This window comes from Cuculus canorus, chromosome 1, assembly GCF_017976375.1.
Source record: "Cuculus canorus isolate bCucCan1 chromosome 1, bCucCan1.pri, whole genome shotgun sequence".
Classification (NCBI taxonomy): Eukaryota; Metazoa; Chordata; class Aves; order Cuculiformes; family Cuculidae; genus Cuculus; species Cuculus canorus.
In genome coordinates this window covers 29729835-29747049 of record NC_071401.1, presented here as the reverse complement: position 1 = coordinate 29747049, position 17215 = coordinate 29729835, and the positions used below count along the sequence as shown (strand labels likewise).

The 17215-nt window shown below is 38.8% G+C and overlaps 2 protein-coding genes across 5 annotated transcripts in view; one reads left to right on the top strand and one right to left on the bottom strand.

Annotated features, from left to right (window-relative positions):
• Positions 1-17215, top strand: part of RB1 (RB transcriptional corepressor 1) — a 92775-nt gene that overhangs the window by 52836 nt on the left and 22724 nt on the right. The window lies entirely within an intron of this gene.
• Positions 3501-7924, bottom strand: LPAR6 (lysophosphatidic acid receptor 6). The gene is given in 2 exon segments (XM_054070555.1): positions 3501-6344; positions 6347-7924. Coding segments are annotated over 2 exon segments (939 nt in total). The 5' UTR covers positions 7224-7924; the 3' UTR covers positions 3501-6282.

Genomic DNA, 17215 nt, shown 5'->3' with positions numbered 1-17215 from the left:
GGGGTGGGGGAGGAAGGTGAGGAGCAGGGGTTCAGCTTCATACTCAATTTTCAAGCTCTTAAGGGAACATCAGTATCTCATCAAACTGCCAAATTCAGTGTCTTTAGAAGTAAGATTTTTGTCTCTTTGCTTGCTGTGTTTTCTTTAAGATATTGCATATGTGCATGGGATTGGTTTGTTTTTTTTTCTTTTTTTTTTTTTTTTGTAGGCCAAACAGATGCTTTTGTGCCTGCATTTATACGGTATAAGTTTATGGTATTTCAATTATATGTATGTATCACTGAGTGTAACTCCAACACTAACTTGCCTGTAAGAAAAATGTCCTTGTCAGAGATGAGGATCCCCCTATTTATACCTGTGGAGTAGCTATAGTGTTCACTGACCTCTAGAAAGGTAATGCCTCTTCATTTGGGTTGGGTTTGCTTGTCAGAATGGGTTAGATGCAGGCTGGTAAGTGCATATCATACAGCTGAATGCCCAGAACAAAGCCTGTACTTGGTATGCTTTGTCTCTGCCTGCTGCACCTTCCAGCAGCTCAGAGGAACTCACAGATCTTATCTGGATAGAAAGAACTGTTGATTTTATATTTTTTTTTTTAACACATACCAACCCACAGGAGTGTGTGAAACACAATGTGAGCGTGCAATATATATGGGAAAGTTTCTTTCACACATAGAAGGTGTTACATTACTCATATAAGCAAGTAGACTAAAAGTTTTCAGATTTGGTTTCTTTAATGAAAGATATTTTTCTTAGGGCTGAAAGGTAGATATTTTGGTACTTGCTTCACTATCTGTAGTTTCATTTTTTTCCCGTGTTTTGCTGTAATTAACACATTTCTCCATTAAGAAATACCTGCAATGCCATGGGTGCTTTGTTCACTACTTTAGAAAAGCATCATAGTTTCATTACAGATGGTTCCAGCTTTAGCCAAGCGTAGTTCTTGATGCTGTGATGAATGGTAAATCTTTTGTAATCCAGTATCGCTTCTTACTGACCAGGAGTGTTTCAGTTTTTATGATGTTAGTAGTTGCTTTTAGAAAGTGTTTACCAGGACAAACTTCAAAAAATTAGTAGATCTAATGTTGTAGAATTTTACAGGAGAATGAAGATTGTGTACAATCAACTTCCTTTCATAAAGCAGCAATTTTTACTGAATTCATCTGAAAAGCAGAAGTGTTAACATAGCTACAATTGTTTTCATGTGAGATAGACTTAATGTTACTCCCAAGATAATGGCATTAATTTTGGGTGCCTCTTGTTATTAGCATTGTTAGTTAAGAACTTTTTCTTGAAGGCAGCAACTCACTGTTTAAAAAAGGCAGAGTTAGGGCAAATCTTGAAACTAGATGTGTGGAAAAGTATTCTTTTATCCCTTCATAAAAGGGTAGGAACTTCTTGGTAGAGACCTTCCTTTGTTCTTGCTTGTGGTTTGATTCTCATGTTTAAACTGTAGAAAATGTATCCCTCCTTAGTGCAGGACACCTTTGAGTTTTGTTATAACTGGAGTGGATAAACTGCTCATTAAATAGAAAACATAATTTTAAATGTAAGTTCTCAGTTCTGGAATTTTTGGTTTTCCAGCAAAGTTGTAGGTTTTATAGAAGAGCAGGTGATGTATGCAGGGTTCTCTTTGGTTTAATTTTCTGATAAGTTGTGTTTCTTACAGCGAAAAACTGGGCTTGCTTTATAAGCACTTGTATAACAGTTGGATGGGGGAAGGGTGATAGACGTGAAACGCTTTAGTGTCAAAGCAAAATTAGGGGATTAGAACAAATTTCTCTGTCTTATTGTAGAAGTATTAGACCGTGCAAGCATGGCTTTCTGAATTTGCATTCATCATAAATGAGCACTATTAAGTGCCTGAAAATGTGCTAACTCAGTGATTGTCAGTTGTATTTAGACATTTTTTTCAGCACTCTTGACAACTGGATACAAATGCAGCCCAAATATTTACACCTTCTAGATTTAGGATTGTTCTGATTTACACTTTGCCTTAGCTTTTCAAGTGTATCCTCTTCCATTTTGTGAGTGATGCTCAAACGCCAGTAACCTTGAATATAAATTATACTAGTCTTGCAAAAAAGGGAGCTTGTCAGGGTTTGCAGTTCTGCTCAGGTGCAAGAACCTTTAATATTATATTTACTGCTTGCAAAGTGTGAAGAAATTGCTCTTCATCGATAAAACTCCTATAAAATAACTTGGAATAATAAATAATATTAGAGGATACTATAGGGCTACTAAGTGGGATTTTCAAAAGTATCAGTCTCAAAGTAAACCTCCCTGATTTCACTGCAACTTTAGCTGAGTTCTTTATGTAACTCTGAAAACCTCGTCTGTGGCAGTGATGCTGGTTGAAATTACAGATGAAAATTGCTTTTTCATTTGCAAGAGATGAAATCAAGTGCTCCTTGCCCATTCCAAAAGAAATGAGGAGGCAATTCCAAAAGAAATGAGTAGGCAGTAATGAAACTAGTGGATTTGAAACAAAAGGAGAGTTGGTGTTTTTAGTTTACCCCCTACACGCACACATGCACGTCCACGCGCAGGTTGAAAAGTCAGTTCAAAGGGAGACAGGACAAGAAAAATATTTAGTGTTGCTGAACATACAAACACATCTGACCTAGAAAGTCCGGAGATACAACTGGTGAAGTGTGACTTTCTTGGATGAGAGAAAGCCTTGTATGCCTCTCCTACTGTTATCTTCTTCCTCAGGCATCCGGCCTTGGCCACGGTTGGAGACAGGATTGTAGATGAGCTGAACGGTTAGGGTCTGATCCAGTACAGCCATTCATATATTCTACCTGATCTCATGAGCTCTTTTAAATCTTTGCATTTCTGTGGCTGAGATTACTTTATTAAAAAATAAAAGTTTGGAGGCTGATTCCAGTTAAGGATTTCCTACCTGCCATCATCTGTCTTTTTTTTTTTAAGCACTTTTAGGTTAAAAATATAAAGATGTATTTGACTTGGTATTCGTATTTGTTTAAATGTCAGACATGTATACTAAATGAAACTAATTTTGACGTGCATTCTGTTCTTGAGAAAGCCAGAAATGAAATTTTTAAGCTGAACGTAAGTATAAAATGGGAAATCTTTTGGTTTGAAAGTAATGGTATGTTGACATAAATCAGAGATGTTAATAGCAAGTTTGTTCCTTTACCATTTGTCTTTTGACGTTTCTGCTTAATTATCTAGTTATCAATGGTTTAGGTCAAAATATGCTTGGAATCAACTAAAATCTCACTGCTTTTATTTTTATGGTAAGTATGCAATATCTACACTCTGTAGATGAAGAAACCAGAATACAAAGAACAAATTTGTAATTTTTGTTCCTAAAACTGAACTCCTAACCCTCCCTGCATAGGCATATGAGTAAAAATAAACGTACATTTAGGAAGTACTGGATGCAATACATTCAGGTGCACAGGGGCTCAGGCAATATAAGCCTTTTTTATGAGATGCCTAGGCATGACTTAGGAGCATAACTCCTCGTCTAGGTTTAAATTTTGGCATAAGTTCTTACTAGAGAAACAAAAGAGTTGGTATCAAAGGCAGAAGCAGAGGGAAAGACCGCAGCTGTTCAGGAATGTGCCAGCTCTCCAGGATAATCCTGTTGCAGAACCTGAAAAGGTGGAGAAAACCTCAGTCCTGAAAAGCTGGTAGCTTGGCTTTATATTGGGTTGTTGTGGGAGGTACAGGTTAACTCCCCCTCTTCTGAATCAGTCAGATCAGGAATTTCTCAAGTAATGGTCAGATTCTCTGAATCACAGATGTTGCTGTTTTGACGGTGAGGTTTTTTTTGTTTGAGTTTTGTTTTGTTGTTAGTTTTTTTCCCCCCATGGTAAGAGTAAAGTCTGTTTAATAATAATAAATATAAAGCTTCCTCAAACAGTTCCAAGATACCAAGCTGTTAACTGGTTGCCCTACGCTAACTGAAGAAGGAGAAGCTGGTGCCTTGGAGAGTGAGTGCAAGGCAGAAAGAGCTACTTCTCCAGGCTCTTTCAGCTACTACACTCAAGGAAGGTCTGGCTTAAAGGGGAATACCCATCCATGTGGCTTTATCTGCTTGTTCTGCTTTCAAGTCAGTAGTGATTTTTTTTTTTTTTCCTCTGCAGTTTCATAATCTCAAGAACAACTTCTCCTTACCAGGGTGAGGCTGCAGGGTGTTCACTGCTGTAATGAACAAGTTGTCACTCAACCAAGTAAACAGCTTTCCCAAGCTTTGGGAGAGTAGTCCAGAAACATAGTTCAGCAGTGACATTAAGGGCTTTAGCCTCAGTCTTTAGAGGGAGTCTAATACAGGCTCCTTAAAAAGAGGTGTATTGAGACATTTGAGATGCATATCTGGCTTTTGAACTTTGGATTTGTCAGTGGGGTATGGGAAATTTACAGGTTTTCTACTTGTGCTGGGAGTTTAATGAGTTTTTCTCAAGTCTGATATGAATCAGAAGAGTTTAGGATTTCCAAACAAGATAATTGTCCATTTTCAGATATTATACATTTATATCTGTGTGATCTTTGTAGCTTAAGCTCATACTATTTGGATTTTCCTTTCATAAGTTGGTGGATAAAGACTTAGAATGCTGTGAAGTTTAAAATTCAGTCAGCATTAGTTTTTAGCAGTCTTTGAGTAACTCAGTTTTCCAGAGTAGTAGGCAATGTATAGTTGATTTATAACATTCAAGCAGCAACCTTGCAAAGGGAAGCAAACTCAATCAGATAACGTATCATGTACTCTGACAGCTCAATATGCGTTTTCTCCAACATTAATTCGTGCTTCATATAGTGCCCTGAAGTGAAAATGACTCAGTGCTATATCTGTGTTGCAACTGACTGCCCTAAATCTAAAGTGCAGATTCTTATTCCTTAGTTTTTTGGGGGAGGAAAAACCAACACTTACTACTTACTTTTACCTTTTAAATATTTATTTCGTTTTTACAGCAATGTTAAATTAAACTTGAGGAAAATGTACAGTGGGAAACATACACAGCAGGGTGTTTTGAGGCACTCATCTATATATTCCTGTTTGTAACAGTAATATGTAGATTTTTCCTTTTACATGGCTTTGGCTTTTCAAAGTGTATTGATTAATTTTGGCAGCAGTAGCCCCAAGTGATTTATTTTTATACTTTATAAAGTTTGCAAGAAAGTAGCATTTGAAATTATAAATGCTTCTATTAAAAATATTACTAAGACACAAAGACTGAGAGGAAGTTTCACTCTAAGTTTCGGTATCTTGAGTTTCTTTATGGGACACCAAACTGTTTCCTAGAAGAAATATTTGGGTTGGTGCACATGCATTTTTCTACTTAGCAAAGATCATGTTTTTCTAAGAAACTACCACTTTGGGATTGAAGTACCTTATTTGGAGTTTGTTGTTTTGCTCAGAAGTCTGTTGAGTTGAAGAACTTCTCACAAAAGAGTTTAATAAAGTGGTACTGAACCTAAAGCACTAACTTCAGTCATCAGGGTTATTTTGTTATAATTATGCAGAAATCTGAGACAGAGGTGAGAAGAAAAACCAGTTTGTCTGAGTTGTTTCCAGATGCCCTAAACTGCCAGAAGATTTAATTGCTTTATGGGGGCCCAGCTTGCAGAGAGCATACATTTTATCAGATAAACCTGGGAGAAACAAAGTTCTTGTAGCCCATCGATCGAAGGGCTCATGAACGTAGTGCTCCCTAAGAAGGAAGGTGCAGGGAGAAAGACAGAAGGGAGGAGTAAGAGAAGAGGAAACGCCGGAGCAGGCACAGTAGCTGCAGTGATAAGATCAGTCTGGTGCTTTTTTTCCTCAGCAGCTGGATCCTGCATGTAAGCCAGGTAGTTTCACTCTAGTCCTCACTACCTTGGAAACATATATCATTAAAAAATAAGCAATATTTTTGCCTTCAGAGAAAGAAACCCACCGACTTTTTCATTTGTTTTTGACTTGACAGTCAGTCTTTGGACTTTGATTAACCTAATCCAAAACCAGAAGTTCGTTTCTAATATACAACCTGTCAGGACAGACATTTGAGATAAATTCTTAAAATACTTCTTCCTGTGTACTGCTATACTTAATACTTTTACAGTCTTTATGCATAAACTCTTCTGATGTGAAGGAAGTGTAACATTTACATAGCGGAATATATTTCCACAGCTGAAGAAGTGTGCAGGCTTCTAATTCCAGTTTAGTCCCGGTAGTCTGTTAATACTGTTTATATTGTAGAATCACTATTGAATATTTTCATTTTTACAGTCTGAAGGCTGTGTTGAATGAAGCTTTCTGAAACTGGCCTGTCAGAGAATCTGATGTCCCGTGGTCTGGTGGATCGGTTTTTTTTTATCGAATTTTGAATTGTATCTGATGTGAAGTAATAGACTATAGGGTCAAAACAGCAGTTTGAAACAGCGATGCACAGAGTGATGGGGTACATAGTCCTGACTGCTGTTACCACTGAACAGTTAATCCAGGTCTGTGTTCTCATAAGAGAGTAAAGTATTAAGGTAACATTATAAGGCACAAAGCAGAAGCAGAATATGACCAAATGGACAAAAATCATTTTGAGTACCTTTTTCTTGCTTAATTTATTCCGACTTAGCGTAAGCGGCTTATTCAAAGTCCGTAAGACCATAGTAGAGCAGGTCACGTTCAAGATGAGTGGAATGAAAAACCCAACTATTTCAATGAAGATAACAATCCGGGATAGGTAGGTTTTCCATGTATCCTCTGAAAAGTTTTCAAAACACGTTCTTTGTTCAGTATTGTTACGGCGGTTTGTAGACTGGAAGAAGCTTGCTGGTGTGCTGCCTGCTAACACGGTTATCCATACTGCAACACAGACAATCTTTGCATTCCTTTTGGTTCGGAGAGTCTTGGATTGAAAGGGGTGTACTATAGCTAAAAAGCGATCGACGCTTATGCAGGTCAGAAATAAAATGCTCCCATACATATTTGTATAAAAGAGGGTGACAGAAATCTTGCAAAGAATGTCTCCAAATGGCCAGTTTCTTGCTACAAAGTAATAAATCCTGAAGGGTAATGTAAACACAAAAAGCAGATCCGATATTGCTAAATTAAGCATGTAAGTTGTAGTCTCGTTTCTCACTTTTAATGTACAAGTAAAAATGTAGATAGCAACGCAGTTTGCTATGAGGCCGAGAACAAACACCATACTAAAGATACATCCGTACAAAGTATATTTAAAGGAGTCCTCAGTGGAACAATTAGAGCTTACCATTATAATGATATATTTAAAATTCCTGTGATTAGGAGGTTTCTCTGGTATTTTTATTGCAACTTTTTTTTTAAATTCCAGAATTGCTCGCAGATGTGTTTGAACTGAGTGCTTTTGTGAGTCTGTTGCAATGCAAAGCTTCAGAGAAGGAACACAAGCTCTGTAGCAGGGGTGCACATCTCCAGCGGTTGTCACCAGGAGGTCGCTTGTCTCTCCAAAGTGCTATTTGTAATCACATAGCCAGTATTCGAAAGTCAAAAATGGTGTTATTTATGGCAGATGAGGTCATCCTGATGGTCGCTTAGTTCCATTTTTCCCTCTTGATTCGATGGAGCTGCAGTAGAACTTTCTGCCTGATTCTAGGCTGCAGATCGTGTTGGTGAGGTCTTCTCCATCCAAACTTGCTGGGAACGTATGCTTTAGGAAACTATTTCCCAGGTGCCGTGAAGTGTCGGCGCTTGCATTTCTCTCTCCGTTTTCTCTCTGTAAAGGAGCTTTCTGGCTCCGGGGAGCGCTTGCTCGCTGGCTCGCCCCGCGGAGTGGGAAGCAAGCTGCTGGCCAGGGCAGAAACCAAATTCCAGAGCGTGTTTGTTCCTGCAGAGCACAGCCCTGGCGTCCCGTGCCCCGGCAGCCGCTCGCCAGCCTGGCTCCTTCTGGAGAGGAGAGAAAAGAGCTCAGGCAATTTGTAGCATGACATCACAGGAAGAAGAGGTCGGTCTCCCTCAAGAATGGTTTCAATTCGGTTTGTTTGCCTTCCCCTAATCTGATAATGTGTCTGCTGGGACTGTACCTTGCAGGCGTGCAAATGGTCATCAGCAGAGAGCTGCTGCAGCTGCGGGCTCTGGTTAACTCTTTCCATGCTCCCTGAAAAGTCAGTGCTTTTGGGACTCCAAAAGTTTTATCACAAAATCTTTTTCTTCAGTTATGAGGAGGCTTTTCAGTATCTGAATAACTCCTGTGCCTTAAAATTCCTGCTTACCTTCAGAGATAGAAGTAATTGTGGGATTTCATATTTTATGTAGGACTGAACCACCATTACATTTTTTGATAGGTAATTTTGCTTCTGGTAGACAACTTGTTAATCACTAGAAATCAGCTGAGTAGTTCTGTCTCGATTCCCTCAAGTACAAACCTCAGGAGGAATAAAGTAACATCAATAGGTAATTAAATAATTTCACCAAATAATTACTGAAAGTGGGAGGTATAAAGATCATGAACCTGTGGGTTCCTTTGCGTTCCAGAACTGAAATGTGTTGCAGTGGAAGGAGAAATTGTGTTCTGCATTAGGAAGCGTATCCTAAGCTCTATTTCTAACTGGAAAGATGCGTCTTTTTACAGAAAAACATGCTGCAATTTTTTAAGGATTTAGTGATACAGAAACATTTTCTTCAATATACACAGAATTAATATACCAAAATAAGTACTACGCTATGCAATTGTTCCTGATAATTTAAAGAGGGCCAGTTATCGCACATGCACAAAATGCTCCTATTAGTCACGGATTAATGAAACGAAAACATGTTGTAACTAATTAAATTGTTAAGTAAATATTAAAAAAGCAACTCATATTGGCTTTAGGGTCAGATATGAGATAAATCTTCATTTAGACAGACTCATTTATTTAACAACAGCTTGGATAGACTCACTTTTGGCATCATAACCAGTCTATTTCTAAGCCTTAGAATAACAAATCTCTTCATATCTGGCTGGGTGGCATGGTTCTTTTGAACTAGATTTTAATCAGTTGTACCTGAGCAAGGCTCTGGGCAAAAACTTTCTAGTCTGCTGTGAAGGAGAGTAAATTATAGCACTTCATGGGGTTTTGGCATAGTTTCTTAATGTAAGGTATGTCAGACAAATTTCAAAAACATGCAAAAATGGTTCTTGCTTATTTTATTTCAAGTTTTCTTGGTAATTTTCTTCTGTGAAAGTCTTTCACCTTGATTTTGAGGTGAAATCGGGTAGTTTCACTTCAATAAGCTTATAACCACAAGAAACCTTTTTGACCATTTTTGAAATTCATACTTAACTGTAAAATGTAGTGCATTTTCCAGTCAGTAAGAAATGAAAATGTGAGTTTGGCAGAGTCTGTTGTATGTGTCCAACATAACATGAACCTCAGCATAAAATTTCCTCACCTAGCGTTCCTCATAAAAGTGTCCTCACATGTGGTTAAATTTTGTTTCTGTTCCCAACACCCTTGCACAGTGAAAGGAGAGTTTTTCCTCAACAGTCTGAGTTCTGCATCAGGCCTTGGGAGTTCAGAGTTCAGTTTTCCTGCTCTGGCTTTGTTTGCACAGGAAAACTGTGTGAGGCAGGCTTCGTTACTGGAAGGAAAATTCCTGAATTACAAAAGTCTGACATGTCAAAACCTTGAGTAATAGTTCACATTTAGAGAGAAAAACTTAAAGAAATGAGTGGCTCTCCCTTACTCGTTGGTACCTGATTTTCTGTTTGGGTGAAGGTGTGGGTGCACAGAGGAGTGGGGATGTCTGGCTGGGGGCACTGGCTATTTTACCATGCTAAATGTGTGTCAGAGCAATCACGATAGAACATCTTCAGCCTTTAGTTCTTTCATCAGAGCCCATGCCTTGCTGTGGCCCAGGTTATTGCTCCTATGAAGAATGTGGGTGCTACTCAGAGCTGTGTTTTAGGGGCTTAGGTATATACTTCTGCTGTCCTTGTACCTTTCTTTTACCCCTGCACCTTTTTGGTGCAGAACAGTACATGTGCTTTACACTAAATGAAGAACTAAGTGATATTTGTGTGGTTTCAGAAATGGTACACAGCTGCAGGGCTTCTCTACCTGCAGAAAGAAATTTGAAAACCCCAAGCTGACAGATTTTCCCTCTGTATCACATTTCAGTGAGGAGGTGTTTGACTGAGCGGGCAGTCTGACTCATTTTAGTGCAGAAGTGTGAATGGTGAAGGTTAATTGCATACCCATTTTCTTAATTTAGATGCAGCTGATTGTTATCAAACAGCATTTCAATTTATGTGAGCTTCTCCAAGCTGAAGAACCTGCATTAGTGCACTGTGGGGTACAGAAGTCGAGAGCAGCTTCTCTTCTGTCTAGGCTCCAGCACAGACAAGGAGGAAACTTCATTGCATGCTTTCCTTTCTCTGGATCCCATTTCAAGTATTTGGCTCTGTGCCATCACATTTAGAAAAGCCTTCATTAAGGCCCAACACTTTAAAAAATGAAAACAGTTTACCAGTTATTGTGGAGGAAGAATTGACGTGGTAATGACCTTATGTTACTTCATCGTGGGCAAATTTTCCTTTGGGATGGGAAGGTGGGGTAGGAAGGAGGAAGCAGCTGCAGGGAGGGCACTGTATGCTGAGAGTTCTTTTTTTTTCTCCCAAAGGAAATGATGCTGTCCCTGCAGGGAGATGCATATGTAAGTCTTTCTGCATCAGAGACGGGAATGAATGGGGTGACCTGTCACATTTTGCTAGTGCTAGATAAGCAAAGACTGCATTCCCATCGACAGGCTTCCTGGAGCTCTTGAAGAGGCAGTGAAGGCAGAGTAAGCGTGGACTCCTTAAAGCTAAGAGCTGATGAGATGATGGAAATACTCTCTTGCTTCAGTAGTGAACAGATTTCATGGACTTTTTGTGTGACAAACTTATTCCAGTGTTGAACAGGGGGGCAGAAGTTCCTTATAACCCTAGTAGTGTGCTTGCAGAGTGGCCATAGGACACATTGCCACCAACAACTGCCGCTTCCTCCCACCCCAGATGTCACAGAGTTTGCGACTTGCTGTCCTTTAGGACACGGGCAAGATTTCTTAAATTTGGAGGTCTAAGCTGAGTGATAGAGAAATATTTCACTGAAATAAAACAAGTATTGGAAGGCTTTCCAAGCCTTCGGAGTTGTTGTGGCTGGTGTTGCCTGTAGCCTCTGGTGTTAATCTATTTTTCAGTGCTGGAATCAGACAGAAGTTATAGACAAAGGTGAAATGAATTTTGAATTTTTCTTCTTGTACTGCATTTAGTCTGATGTTGATGCTACTACTATGAAGCTCTTGCTTTAGATAAAAAACAACTTCAACGTTAATAACATTGTAGTACATTCTTAAAGTGCTTCCAAAGCCAGAGAATGCACTATTAAGGGGTTGTCAGAGATGCACAGAATGCTGTATGCAAGCCTGTTATTCTATAACGTTACTACTTTTAGATGCATGACTGTAGTGGTACAGGCACTTGTTCTCGCTTCGGTTAAGCAAGCTTATGTAAAAGAACTTCTGCTGTCTGCTGCAGTCAAGACAAATCCTGGCAGGACAGTATTTTCTTTGCCTGTTATTATTTATCTAATAATTTTCATTGGTTCTAGCATTTTTATCTATTTTCTGGAGTTTCTCTTTGAACATGTGTATGTACAGGAAGGAATTTATTATGGTGGAGACGTAGGGCTGGAAGCCAGGAAGTCTGTTTCTGGCTGTACCACAAATTTTCTGTTACAATCCTGGAAAAGTTTTCTGTGACTTTGTGCTTTGGCTTCGTATAAGAGCTCGTTCACTGCCCCACTGAGATATGAGACAATCTTAATTGTTAAATACAGTTTGAAATCTTGGATGGAGAACCCTGTATTAAATATGATATTGAGATAATTGCAGTGGCTAGCAAATGTGATAAAAATGTAGATAGATTAAAATTACGTATTTCGGATTCTCGCAAAGCAAAAGGATCTGTTAGGAGACTTTGCTTGAGTCAACATCCTAAGTCTATGGGGAAGTAGGTATAGAGAAAGCAGGGCAGGGAACTTTGACCTTCTCAGGTGCCTTTATGGAGCTACCTGCTCAGACACTCCTTAGTTGCTTTAGATTGCTTCTGGTAAGTGGCTTATTGCCTTCTTACGTGCAGCATGTCTCCACCTACGGACGGAGGCAGTGTGAAGTAGCACACTGAAAATTCCCTTTTTACCTCCTTAAAAATTTTCCAGTGTAGTAGGCAAGTCTTTAAATGAGCATTATAAGACTTATAATGAACAGGCTATTTTTATCTAGCCACACTAAACCTGCATGACTATTGCATAGCCAGTTAAAGACTCCTCTGTGTCAGGAAACTTGTTGGCAAATGAAATTACTCATACAAATTGCAAGTAAAAATTAAAAGAAAACTGTAAATATTATCTGCTGTAAGTTTGACCGACCTTCTTGAATGAGTTTTTCTGATTAGTTTTTGTTTTACTAGCTGTGTCCTAAAACATAGCTGCCAAAAATCTTTCGATTATTAAAAAAAAAAGACAAGAGAAGCTGCAGTATTTGGGCTGTAGTCTGAGCCTGCTAGCTTCTCTAAGTTAAAATAGTTTCTCTCTGTGTGTAATTGCTTAAAAAGGAAAATGGATGCTCAGAATAAAAATGAGTTCTTCATTCCTGTGCATTTGAAATGCTTCTCTCTTCCCTTTAGAATTGTTCAAATTTCTTCTATAGGAAACGCAACTGCTCCTCTCCTGCTTGCAGAAAGAGGAAACAATTTTTTTCTTTTCTATAAATTCAGGCTGCTGGAGTCCTTTGTTTTCCTCTACTCTGATACATAGAGAAGGAAGACTGTTTAAACCCAAATGTTTGTATGGCAAAAGGTGGATTTTTTTGTTGCAGTCTCTCTAAAGAACTTGAACAAAATGAATTGCTTTAGTTCTTTGTTATTAAAAATAATGTGCAATGAATAAGAACAATCATACTTAAAGAAATGCCAGCTTCAGTCAAGTTCTAGTTCTGAAACGCTTCTTCACAGTATTTGTTGTATGTCTGTGTGTGAATAAGCAGTTTCTTTGAACCACTTCAGTTATTTATATGAAGTCCCTTCCTTGCTGTCTCCTTTACTGTCCTTTGTGTACTTAGTATTGTAAGGAGAAGAGTGGGCCACAAAATACATTTTTACTTAAGGAATATGATGTAAGAGCTGATATAGGCAGAAAGGAAATGCAGCATGTGTTGATTGATTGTTTTTAAGCAGCTTAGAGGCAAATAAATACATTCTTTTGCTTTCCTAGCTGGAAATGTCCCCTTTAAAGTGGGATTTCGGATCTAAAGCACTGCTGTTGGGACTGTGTTCAGATATCACAGTATCTGGTAGCATAATATAATCCTTCACAATACCTACAAGTCTACTTGAGTGTTTCTAAATACTCTAATTTGTGAGGGAGCCTTTTAAGGGCATAATGAGAAAACAGGAAAATCTTTAAAAATGCTCATAATTTTACAATTGTCTTGTTTCATTTTGATTTGGCATTAAAGTTTTTTGGGACAGGGTTTTGGGAAAAGCTTCCTGTGCACAGTGATGGAGAAAAGTGCGAAACTATGTCCTGGAGTTTGTCATGCAAGTTATGAAGATAGTTTTAGGCTGTTTCGTTTCATAAAATATTATATGTACCCTCTGTTTATATTTTAGAGCTTGTTCTTGGCATTATTTGATTCGTTGACCACAGTTGTTAAGATAGATTGCAAATATGGGATTAATTTTTTAAAGCACAATGCTACAAATTTGAAAGTAATTTTTGTGCTAAAATTAACAGAAATGTGCCGTGCCTAACGGTAAAAGAAGCTTTGTTACTTCAAAGGTCCACTTAATGCTAATGGAAGTGTTAGGCTTACCTGGAATTATGCAATCAGTGTCATGGAGTACGCAGATCGGTTGTTTGCATTGTAAATACACATGAGCAGTTACAGCAGCATTTCAGGCCACTGACAGATGACTGATAAATCCTTGCATGAAGGTTCTTGAGTTGCATTTTTTGTGTAACTCATGGAAAGTCCCAGCAGCAGGTTTTGCTTGTTTATAGATGTTTTGATGTGCAAAGTAAATTTTTCTGAGAGCACGGTTATAAAGCGATCTAGAGGGAGCAAGTAATAATCAGATAAGATGATCCCAACATGTCCATTTGTTATCTGATCCATTTAAAATGGTGGCCCCTACCTCCCTTTACAATATGCAGCAAGAACAGGTAAGAAATGCCACACCTCCTCACCCCTCCCTGCAGCCTTAACTTCACACTTTGTTTTCTGTAGTTCTGAACAATGTGCATGCATGTGTGTTAGGGACTGCTGATACAAGCCTCCAACCTTTTTATAGCCTGGCTTTAAGGGAGAAATTACTTTGCATGAAGAACAGAATTGCCATTTCCATTGCATCTTTGCAGTACATTAACGAGCCCACTTTGCAAGATAGGAAACTCTTGAAAGGCAATAGAAAATGGTTCTGCTGCTGTTAGCACAATATTTCTCAGAGTATATCTAGTAGGCATTGCTTATGAGGGACAGCAATACAGATTTGGCAGTTTGTAACAGGTATCCAGATACATCCTGAGGTGGTGTTTGGAGTCACGCTTTATAGGTTAATTCAGGAAGAGCTCTTTATGTACCCTTAGTGTATCCTCTGGAGAGGAGGCAGCATGGCATCACGCATCAGAGCGTGCGTAAGACATCATTATGACTAGACTCGCTTGCAGTAGGCTAGCAGAGGTTAAACAGCATGAAATCTTTCTCAGCTTTAATCTGTGGATTCAGGGTTTAAAAGGGATGGTCTGGGAAGCAAAGCCAAGGATTGTAAAGATGAAGAGCTTGGAAAACGGACATGGACAGTGTTCAGAGGAAAGGAAAATGGAAAAAGGAATTGTAAACAGTCTTGGCAACATGATTTTCGATGGATAGGAATAGGATTAAAATGTCCGGTAGGAAGAGAGATGCCTGAATTAAAACAAAATACCTGAGTTCCTGAACTCTCGTTTGCATTCTTTTTTAACTTAAAAAAAAATCTGTTTATTCAATCACTCTGCAAACGTGATTGAAATAATACCAATATTGGAAATTTCTTTCCACTTTTTATGCAGGAAATTAGTTAAATGGCTTTCTCTAACACTGGCAGATTCTGGTTCTGCTCAAGTTTATACTTTCTAAATCATAGGGTTTGAAATTAAAAATTTAATTGGAGTTGGCAGAAATTTGCCAAGTGTTCCATGACTAAAAATTCTTCTTCAAAATACTTTGCAAGTGCAAAGCATGACTGTCTTGTGGAAAAAAAAATATCGGCTGCTATATTAGGAATGATAGGAAGGAAAGAATCCTTGTGAATTATTTTGGAAGCTATTCCGAATGTACAGGATAAAATGGGTCAGGGTAACCAAACTTGTAGAAAGACCTTTGCAATTTGTTTATTTCTAAGGCAGTTACTTCTCAGTTTTCAGATCTTCAGTTCAAGTTTTTGCCAAACCTGAACTCTGTGGCCAGGATTGAGGGAGACTGGTTCCATGTCAGGATTATTGGTGTGCCCACATTGTTGAGGATATATTTCACTTTAATGCCAAATTACTTGCAACCACCACATCAAATTCTTGCAGCCTCTTGCAGTTTTGGCTGAACAGAGGCCTCCGACTTTGCACGAGAGGATTTTAACCTCCACTTGTCAGAGACTGCACGAAACCCACAATCACATTCCTATTCCCTTTTTTTTAATAAAGGATAACAATATGAAGCTATTGAAAGAATTTTCCATAGTCATTCAATAAGATTTATGTGGTTCGTATATTAACAGCTTAAAAAAAGAAAACAAGAAAAACACCCCTATGGTATTCATTTGGTTTCTTCACAAAACAGGAATGTAAGAAGTCGTGTGTGTGTGGGGGGGGAAGTTTCATAAGAGGTGTTCAAGCTGGTAAGCTAATTAGTTTAGATAAACACTGACATGAAAATGCTTGTTGGGGGAGAACTGCTGCCAAAAAGCAGATCTTGGAGTTATTTAATGTGAAGAACTATTACTTTCTAAATGTGTAAGTCAGCAAATAACCTCTTTAAATTCTGCATCATTAAGATCACTGAAATGATTATTTAGCATATCATTACTACTCGTAAACAGCAATTACAAGTACTTAGCTGACATACCCTCACAACTTTCCTTCTAGCCCACATTCTGAAGTTTTATGAAACAAATACAGTATTTCATGAACTTTCTTTATTACATTGTTGACCATGATTAGCAGTTTTCAGTGTGGCAATCAGCTAATACCTAGAAGGTAAGAAAGGAAATGTCAAAACTTTGGAGGAGGGACAAAGGACATACTTCTTACGTGATATTTTAAAATTTCTGCCAGAATCTTGGAAGGAATGGAGTGGGGCTTTCAAATGCAAAAGGTGTCATAGAATCACAGAATAGTTTGGATTCAAAGGGACCTTAAAGGTCCAACCCCCCTGCCATGGGCAGGTACACGTCCCACTAGATCAGGCTGCCCAAGGCCCCTTCCAAGCTGGACTTGAACAACTCCAGGGATGGGGCATCCACACGTTCCCTGGGCAACCTGTGCCAGTGCCTCACCACTCTCGTCATGAAGCATTTCTTCCTTATATCTAGTCTAAATCTGCCCCTCTCCAGTTCATAGCCATTTTCCCATCAGCTAAGCTTCTACAGAGGTCGGAAAGTTGGTCAAAAGAACTTTTGCCAGAAATAAACTGGTTTTACTTGAGTCTGTGTTAATAATATTCCTGGAAGGGACAAGACATTTGTCTGGGACACATTGGTTTGACTCTGGCAGGTGAGGGGTGGCTGGAACCCATGTTTTATGCTCTGAACAAGTGCTTCTGTTATGAGGGATTTCTCATCCTTTGCTGTAGGAAAGCGTGTCCTCTGAAACAAGGTGTTTGGCCTCAGAAGAAGGGACTACATTGAGAACAGAAGCTTTCTCTTGCAGTTTCCAGTGTGCTGTCTGGGCAGTACCCCTCCGGGTACCTCCCATGGTGGTCATGTAGTGAGATCGAGGTCGCAGCATGCAGCGTCTGCTGCCCTGCACACCCCTTTCTCAGCTGCTGTCTGTGGTGGTTTACTGGCTCGGTGTACGAATCTGAAGTAGAAGCAGTGTCATTGAAAGTCTTTAGGTCTAAGTTTCAGTTCAATTACATGATTTTGAAAGAAAAAAAAAAAGAGAATATTTGTTGATATGGGGTCAGAGGATGAGAGTGAGATTAGGTACCTGCTAGATAAGAAAGACCATGAAGACCCTC